This window comes from Salpingoeca rosetta (genome assembly GCF_000188695.1).
Source record: "Salpingoeca rosetta unplaced genomic scaffold supercont1.15, whole genome shotgun sequence".
In the NCBI taxonomy this organism is placed as follows: Eukaryota; class Choanoflagellata; order Craspedida; family Salpingoecidae; genus Salpingoeca; species Salpingoeca rosetta.
The window spans coordinates 792,835-801,615 of record NW_004754919.1 but is presented as its reverse complement, the minus strand read 5'-3'; the positions used below and the strand labels follow the sequence as shown (position 1 = coordinate 801,615).

Below are 8,781 nucleotides of genomic sequence, written 5' to 3'. Positions count from 1 at the left end.
TGTGATGTTGTCAGCAATCCATGTTCGTCGTAGACCACAAGGGGGACGCACAACTTACAACACACACACACACACACACACACACACACACACACACACACACACACACACACACACTCGTCCGCACCTGTGTCTCGACGCCGACGTTCATCTGGAACCTGACGGTGAGGAACGCGTCGAGCGGGATCGGGTAGAAGAAGCGCGAGTCGCGCATGGCCGCGCGCACGTTGTAGAACCCGCCGCCGTGCTTCGACTTTTTCGGGTCACCGACCATCTCCAGCCTGGCAGTTGCAACGCGGTGAGTGAGTGAGTGAGTGAGTGAGTGAGTGAGTGAGTGAGCGTGGAATTGGGCGTAGAGCGTGCAAGGCATCCAACACACTTACACACACACACACACATATAGACCAACTCACTCGTTTGTGGTCTGCGGGGAGATGGAGAGGAGAATGAGGCGCTGGTTGGTGAGGAGGAGATAGCCCGGCACAAGCTCTTCAAACACCTGCAGGTTCGTCGCGTCTTGGAAGTAGAGCTTGACATACGGCATGGAGTCCAGCCCCGCAACCCGCCGCTCGCCAGGAACAAGCAGACCTGCAGAGATGGGGCAGAGTCGCAAAGGTGGGGTGGAGGAGGTGTTGTGGTTACAGATGATGGCGTTGGGAAGATAGCAGTAAGGTAAGCTGAGACGACTCGTGATGCACTACAGCAGCAAACAGACACAGACACACACACACACACACACACACACACACACACACCCACACACACACACACACACACACACACACACAAGGACAGGCACGGAGAGGTACTGGTCCTACGGGTACAGGGAAGCGAATATGTACACACGCACATGCACGCACGCACCTTGGATGAACTCATCGATGGTGCTGTTGCCGAGGAGGGAGTGGAACTTCTGCTGCGATCCGCGGGCAGCGCTTGAGCCAGCATGCTCGACCTGAATCAAGACGGCACGCGTGTGATGGCGTAAGGTTGTATGTGCGCGTGCATGTATTCGCGAGGTTGAGCGTGCATCTCTTGGTTTTGCAGTGCACACAGAGCCACAAACACAGAGACACAAAGACACAGAGACACAGACAGACACACACACAGACACACAGACACAAGAGACACAGACACACAGAGACACAAGAGACACAGACACACAGAGACACAAGAGACACAGACACAGACACACAGGGTCCACAACAGCCGACTGCTCACCGTGGCCAGGAGCGCCTGGCGGGAGGCGTGCCGGCTGAGGCTGTCCCACACGACCTCGGAAGCTGATCCAATGTGAGGTTGCGAAAGTGGCAATGAGGTGGAACTGACACGATCCAAAGTAAGTTACGCACACACACACACACACGCACACACACGCACGCACACGCACGCACATACGCACGCACGCATGATCCCTCTCTCTCAACCACTAGAAAGCAGGCCACCGTTGTGCATTGTGGCTGTTGTGTTTGACGCTCGTACTGTGGCTGGTGAGGGACTGGCGGCCAAACGGCGATGGCTGCGGGAACCGAGTGGGCTGCACGCCAGCGTGAGGTGGTGTGACATGAGAAAAGTGAGAACACATGAATTTGTATGACAGAGTGCATACACATGCAGCCGTGCACACACACACGCACACATCACGCACGAACACACGCACACATCACGCACGAACACACGCACGAACACACGCACGAACACAGCACACACACAGCACACACACAAACACACGCAAGCACGCACAAACACAACACCAACCTGGGCGGCGATGAAGCCCTGTTGTTGTTGCTGCTGCTGCTGCTGGAAATGTGGCACTTGCTGCTGCTGCTGTTGCTCTTGGTAGCCCTGGTGGTGGAGCGAGGCGTGCTGCTGCTCCGGCGGTGGTGGTGGCGACGTGCTGGCATAGTGGCCACTGGGAGGAGACCACTGTGGATGTGATGGGACGGGATCACGGCCAAGGGACACATACAGGGTGAGCACACACGCTGTGGCGAAAAAGAAAAAAAAAAGGCAAGACCCCAAGGGGTGGCAGTGCCCTCCGTCTGTCAAGGACCAACAACAACGCTCACACGATACACGTTTTCAAACATGCCTGCGCGTTGAACTGGGCCTGGGGCTGGTACTCCTGTTGTGGTTTTGGTTCTTCTTCGTGCTGCTGCTGGAACTGCGGCTGCTGCTGCTGCTGCTGGAACTGCTGCTGCTGCTGCTGCTGCTGCATGTCCTGAGCAAAGGGGTTGGCCTGAAGCGATGGACAAACACATGGAGCGAACATGCACGTCAGTTCCAGCAAAACGCCCACTGAATTGACGAATGAGCACGAAACACGAATGCATGGTGTTCAGCGCACGGCAAGCAAATCACCTCAACGGTCCCTGGCTGCTGCGCAGCCTCTTCCTGCTGTCAAGTGGCAAAACATGAGGGTGAGGGAAGCGCGATCCCAAGTGCGGACAGCACGGTGCAGGCAGTCAACAGGCCAGCGATCGCGCAAAACGCCGCCGAAACACACCAGACGACAAGCCTCGCCACCGAATCTCCGATGTTTTACAAGCAGCACCACTCACGTTGATCAGGCGGTTGTGGTCGCTCATGACTGCCGGCTGTTGTTGTTGATTTGTTGATGGTGAAGGAGGGAGACACGCGGAGCAAATGAGATCGAGTGTGTTGTTGTGTTGTGTGCAGATGGAGACAATCGTGTTGTGCGTCAGTGCCAGACAAAGGCCGCGAAATTCAGCAATGATTTCGCCCATTTCTCCGAAGTGGAAGCAAGCGCCTGTTTGGCGTGGCTTTGGGCTTTGTCTGCTGGTTGATTGCTTCTTGAGGTGTTTTGACAACGTGGTTTGTTGAGATGGTGTACATGCATTCATTCAATCGTATGCACAGATGACACTAAGCTACAGGTATGCGAAACAAACAGCTGTTATGTGCACTGCTTTGATCTACACTGCACTCTCCCCTCGCAGGGGCTGTGCATCGTCGTCGCCATCGTCGTCGCCTCCGTTGTGCTCGTGAACTGCCGCTGTTGACTTTGGTGCGACGCGCGTTGTGGAACCGCCATCATCTGTGCAGTGGTGCATGGGCAAGGAATGGGGAGGAAGTGGTTGATAAGTGGAGGAGTTGGAGCGCATGCACACGCACAGCGGTCAACACTGTCGCGTTTGGACACGCTTGAACACACACACACACACACACACACACACACACACACACACACACACACACACACACACACACACACACACACACACACACACACACACACACACACACACACACACACACCTGAGGAGCCGGAGGAGAAGATGAGGTGGAGGAAAGTGGCAGCAAGACCGAGGGCGTTGCGCGTTCGCAACAGCTGCACCATGCTCTCCACATCGGGTCTTTGGAGGAGGGAACATTGGGACAAGAGGAGGGGAGGGTGCAACGGGTGAGACAGTCTGTACCAAGGTAACTTTGAATCGTGACAGAAATACACAGACGGTCACACAGATGTACACAGACAGACAGACAGGCAAGACAAGACAAGACAAGACAAGACAAGACAAGACAAGACAAGACAAGACAAGACAAGACAAGGCATCCACGCAAACGCTCAAACACACACACACACACGCACACACCGCTGTGGATCGCGTTTGCCGCGCTGTTGGAGGTCGAGGTAGAGGTCGTTGTCGTACACGCCAACAAGCAGCTCCTGCTGCAGCGCCGCCACGCCCACGCCAATGCACGCAAGATATACTGGAGCATGGGCGAGATGGGGAGGAGGGAAGAGGGGAAGATGAGGAAGTATGAGTGCGCATGTGTGTGTGTATGTATGTGTGTGTTGTGCAGGTGGAACAAAACAAGCGTGAACCGTGACCGACTTCTCTCCTTCACACACATACGAACCCCCCCCCCACACACACACACACACGTGCATCTGAAACGACCACGAAGCGTACCGATTGTGTTGATGTACCAGATGGCAGTGACGGGCTGGCCTGTTTCGCGGCGGCGGCGGCGGTGGAGATAGAGAGAGACGAGACAGAAGCACGCGGCACACTGGAACATGGCCGTGAAGGGCCGGGTGATGCTGGTTAGGGGGGGGGGAGGCAGGTAGAAGGAGGAGGATTTGGAGAGATTAGGATGAAGGAGGTGGAATGGTGAAGATGACAAGGTGTGGGGAGTATGTACTAATGTTCAGAGGGGCGCAGCGACAGTCAGTTTCTCGTCCATGGTTCTGCAACCACAGCTACACTCAAACACTCAAACACACAGATACACACAGATACACACACACATGTTCACGCACCTGTCCATGAAGCACACGAATGTTTTGTCGCGGTCACTGAGAAAGGCGTCGACGGAAATGCACGAGGCGGAAACATCTGCGCTGTCGTCATAAACGCTCGTGATGACGAGCAGGTGGACCAGCAGGAACCCTGAGCCAGGGGTTGTGGCAATTAGGGTGAGGATGGTGGATTGGGGATGAGGGTTGAAGGATGTAAAGTGAGATTTGTGTTGTAACAGTTCCTGCAGCGGCTGCTGCCCCTCCTTTCCCTTGCTTTCTCCACGCACACACACACACACACACACACACACACACACACACACACACACACACACACACAGAGCGACTGGACGCACCGAGGAGAAAGGTGTGGGCGCGGTGGATGAGCGCTGAGGAGTACGAGTCAACCGCCTTGTTGGCACCAGGAGGCGCACACACGTGCATGCACGCAATGGCGTGAGTCAGGCGTTGGTGGGAGCTGCACAAGTTCAAAGTCCAGCAACATCATTATCACACACACACACACACACACACGCACACACACACATACATACACATACAAATTCGCACACGCATATCACGCATGTACATACTCACGAGGACCCATGGCCTGTGTGGCCGTTCGTGATACTCGTCAGCGCCACCGCTGTCCTCGCGCCGCGCGGCCTGGCGAGTCGTCGCCTGGAATGCGCGCACACCTGAAGACACGTACATGGGTGATGTGAGCATAGAGGTGACCTCAGTAACGAACAGAATACGACGCACAAAAGATAAACACACGTTTTCACGGACGTACACACACACGCACACAACACACACGCGCACACACACACACGCACGCACACATACACACACGTCCGAACGCACCTTCGACGTAGGTCTTCTGCTGTGACTCCTGCGGTGACTGGGCTTTGATTCGTGGACCTGTTTTCCAAGTGGCGTGAGCAGGAGGATGAGCGGAGGTTATGCGCACACTGAAGAAATGTCTTGACAGCATCACAGCAACATGTGCACGAAGAAAGGAGACGTTCGCCCTCACCCTCTCCCCGCCCACCTCGCGTTGTCTTCGTTCGCGTGAGTGTCAGCGTGCCATCCCGGCTGTCGTCCTGGATCAAGTCCTCCTCGTCCACTTCGTTCAGCGCAGGCCATGCTGCATCTGCTGTGTTGTGGACACAACCGGAGATGGACGTGAATAACAACACTCATATCGCATGAGGATGTCACGCTTGACAACGCACACGTGCACACGCGCCGATGGCGCATACCTGGTGGCTGCGACAGCGTTGATCCGGAACCCCACGTGCTGTCAGTTCAACGCGGCGGCGCTCGTTGAGAGCGATGAAGACAATATGGCAGGTGCAGAATCACTCGACGCAAACACACACACACATATACGCACACGCAAGCACACACACACACATATACGCACACGCAAGCACACATGCACACAAGCACACGCAAGCACACACGCACGCCTACCTGGACTTCTCGCGCGCTTCATTGCTGTCAGGCGTTGCTCTCTCGCTTGCCCTGGTCGAAGATGGAAGAGCTGTGGGCGTGTTGGTGTTGTGTTGAGCAAGGAAGAGTCATGTGAGTGCATATGAAGGTACGCGCGCATGCAAGCGAGGAATGCAGCACAGCAGCGTGCCTCTTAGACTCTCGCACAGCCTGGCACGGGCCTCACGCATACACGCGCAGATGCGCATGCGAAACATGTTCACGTAATACTTACAGCCGTGGCGTTTGATGCTTTCGAGTCGACGTGAGGCGAGCGACTTTCCCTGAGGGCGGCGTGGCCGCCGATGTTCTCTCGGTGCCTCAGGTGCTTCACTGCCCTGTGTGCTCTCGCTGCCTACAGCGGGGATGCGAAGCGGCTTCAAGCGCGGTGGCGCCTTGATCACCCTCATGGGCTCGGTATCCCCCGCATCCGGGTTCTGTTCCTGTCGCTTTGGCTGTCTCTCGTGGTTACTTCGCTCGCCACGTGTATCGTCATCTAACTTTCTCCTTCTCCTTCTCCTCCTTTGTGGCCGCATGCGACCCTCCTTCACATCATCTCCGCCATCGTTGTCGTCACCACCGTCGGCGTCAAGCACTTCGTTGCCGCCACCCTCATCACTCGACTCAATGGGCTGGCGCTGTGGCCGCTGTTGCCTCGTACTCTGTCGCCTCCGCTCCTTCCTTGCTCCACCGCCTCTCCCCGCCTCTTCACCACTTCCAGCATCAACTGCTTCCTCCTGTTTCTCCCCATCACCACCACCACCACCACCACGATGCACGTTGCCATCCTCCTCGCTGCTCCTCATCGTTCAGCTTCTTGTTTGTTTGGTTCGTCGTTATCGCCGCGGATAATTAGCCATGTTACTTATCAATCTTCCACAACCGCCTCTTGCTTTGAGCGGCGAAAGAAGACGAGGAGGAGGACAGCAACAACCACAACCACAACACCAACGCAGCCAACCTACCACCCACTTCTCGCATCGCGCATCTCGCATCTCATACAACTGTTGCGCGCGAGATGTCTGCTGGGAAGTATGCGCGGCTGTTGGAGCCGCTGAATTTGGGCTTCACGCAGGTGAAGAACCGCGTGCTGATGGGGAGCATGCACACGGGTCTGGAGAGCGGCCTGCTGCTGCCGTCTGGCCTCAAGGAGATGGCTGCGTTCTTCGAGGCCCGTGCTCGCGGCGGTGTGGGGCTCATGGTCACTGGCGGCATTGCCCCAAACCGGGAGGGTCGCGTGTCCCCTTTTGCCTCCAAGCTCACCTACAAGTGGGAGGCCCGCCGCCACCGCGTCGTCACCGACGCCGTGCACAAATACGACGCCAAAATCTGCATGCAGATCCTCCACTCCGGCCGGTGTGTGTGTGTGTTTGTGTTGTGTGTGTGTGTGTGTGTGTGTGTGTGTGTGTGTGTGGTGGGCGTTTCCAGTGTGTGTGTGTGTGGTTTTATGATCTCACTTATTGGACTCATACCTTTGTCTCACACACACAACATGCACTGGATGCAGGTATGCATATCACCCGCTGGCAGTGGCGCCAACGAAGCTGCGATCCCCGATTTCCTGGTTCACCCCGCGCGAGCTCTCAGATAAGCAGGTCGAGCGCACCATCGACGATTACGTCCGGTCAGTACCTGTGCTGTTGGTCTGCATGTTTGTGTTGTTTGTGTTGTTTGGATAAGCGGTGTCGAAAGCCACAGCATTGTATCTCACTCCGTATGCGTGTCCACACCTGCGCGCAGGTGCGCGGAGCTCGCACGCCTTGGCGGCTATGATGGCGTCGAGGTTATGGGCAGCGAAGGTGAGTTTAACAAAAATAAAAAAGGATGTGTGTGTGTGTGTGCGTGAGAGAGAGAGAGAGAAAGAGAGCGTGTGTGTGTGTGTGCGAGACAGAGAGAGAGCGTGTGTGTGTGTGTGTGCGAGACAGAGAGAGCGTGTGTGTGTGTGTGTGCGAGAGAGAGAGAGAGAGAGTGTGTGTGTGTGTGTGTGTGTGCTGTGCTGTGCTGTGCTGTGCTGTGCAAGTGGGTCGTGCCTTCCCGCTACCTTCCTCACAACCGCCTCCCTCCAAATCACCAATCATGCAGGGTATCTGATCAATCAGTTCCTGGTGGAGCGCACGAACCGGCGGAAGGACCGATGGGGCGGCGCATACGAAAACAGGATGCGCTTTCCCCTCGAGATTGTGCGACGCATGCGCCAGAGACTCGGTACAATGTGACACTCAGTGTGAAAATGTGTGTGTGTGTGAATAGATGGGAAGTGTGCAACGCTGTTTGCCCGTCCCTGAGTTTTTGGAGGTACCATCCCAATGCATTGTTCACTGAAGCTCCTCTCGTCACCGAGCCACCTCTGCTGTGAAAACCACTGCCGTGCTGCTGCGACAGGCGAGGACTTTATCATCATCTTCCGGCTGAGCATGCTCGATCTTGTGGACAAGGGCAGCACCTGGGACGAAATTGTCACGGTAACAGGAGAAGGAGTGAGAGAATCGCATTCGTGAGGGTGGAAGAGGAAAGGTTGCAAGAGGCTGGCACATGGTTTCTTGGACTGTACCAAAGTTCCGTACTCATACACCAACCAACACACACACACACACACACACACACACACACACACACACACACACACACACACACACACACACACACGTGCGCGCGCGCGTCCTTCCAATAGCTTGCAAAGGAGCTTGAGCGGGCCGGCGTGACGATTCTCAACACGGGCATTGGCTGGCACGAGGCGCGCATCCCTACCATCGCCCCCATGGTGCCAAGGTGTGTGCATGTGTCTTTGTGTGTGTGTGTGTGTGTGTGTGTGTGTGTGTGTCTTTGTATGTCTTTGTGTGTGTCTGCGTCTGCGTTTGTGCCTGTGTGTGTGCATGTGTGTGCATGTGTCTTTGTGTGTGTGTGTGTGTGTGTGTGTGTGTCTTTGTGTGTCTTTGTGTGTCTTTGTGTGTGTCTGCGTCTGCGTTTGTGCCTGTGTGTGTGCATGTGAGTGCATGTGTCTTTGTGTGTGTGTGTGT

The 8,781-nt window shown here is 55.7% G+C and overlaps 3 protein-coding genes across 3 annotated transcripts in view; 1 reads left to right on the top strand and 2 right to left on the bottom strand.

Moving 5' to 3' along the window:
- Window positions 1–409: 409 nt before the first annotated feature.
- On the bottom strand, window positions 410–2,723 carry PTSG_05972 (uncharacterized protein; the record flags this gene model as incomplete). The annotated part of the gene is made up of 8 exons (XM_004992809.1): window positions 2,562–2,723; window positions 2,362–2,397; window positions 2,089–2,239; window positions 1,759–1,985; window positions 1,483–1,537; window positions 1,222–1,283; window positions 865–955; window positions 410–588 (listed from the first exon to the last, which is right to left on the bottom strand). Exons 1-8 carry the CDS (start codon window positions 2,586–2,588, stop codon window positions 410–412), a joined length of 828 nt encoding a protein of 275 aa, XP_004992866.1. The 5' UTR covers window positions 2,589–2,723.
- A 76-nt stretch (window positions 2,724–2,799) lies between these two features.
- Window positions 2,800–6,607, bottom strand: PTSG_05971 (uncharacterized protein). The gene is made up of 12 exons (XM_004992808.1): window positions 6,000–6,607; window positions 5,747–5,816; window positions 5,533–5,570; window positions 5,322–5,426; window positions 5,135–5,191; window positions 4,865–4,965; window positions 4,624–4,678; window positions 4,289–4,418; window positions 3,939–4,069; window positions 3,618–3,735; window positions 3,280–3,377; window positions 2,800–3,058 (listed from the first exon to the last, which is right to left on the bottom strand). Exons 1-12 carry the CDS (start codon window positions 6,568–6,570, stop codon window positions 2,937–2,939), a joined length of 1,596 nt encoding a protein of 531 aa, XP_004992865.1. The 5' UTR covers window positions 6,571–6,607; the 3' UTR covers window positions 2,800–2,936.
- Window positions 6,608–6,782: 175 nt separating this feature from the next.
- PTSG_05970 (2,4-dienoyl-CoA reductase FadH2) overlaps window positions 6,783–8,781 on the top strand; it is a gene marked incomplete at both ends in the record, with an annotated part of 3,960 nt that continues 1,961 nt past the window's right edge. The window contains 6 exons of the mRNA XM_004992807.1: window positions 6,783–7,120; window positions 7,272–7,388; window positions 7,505–7,563; window positions 7,847–7,969; window positions 8,147–8,226; window positions 8,436–8,533. Coding sequence (XP_004992864.1) covers window positions 6,783–7,120; window positions 7,272–7,388; window positions 7,505–7,563; window positions 7,847–7,969; window positions 8,147–8,226; window positions 8,436–8,533 — 815 coding nt within the window. The remainder of the gene's footprint in view (window positions 7,121–7,271; window positions 7,389–7,504; window positions 7,564–7,846; window positions 7,970–8,146; window positions 8,227–8,435; window positions 8,534–8,781) is intronic.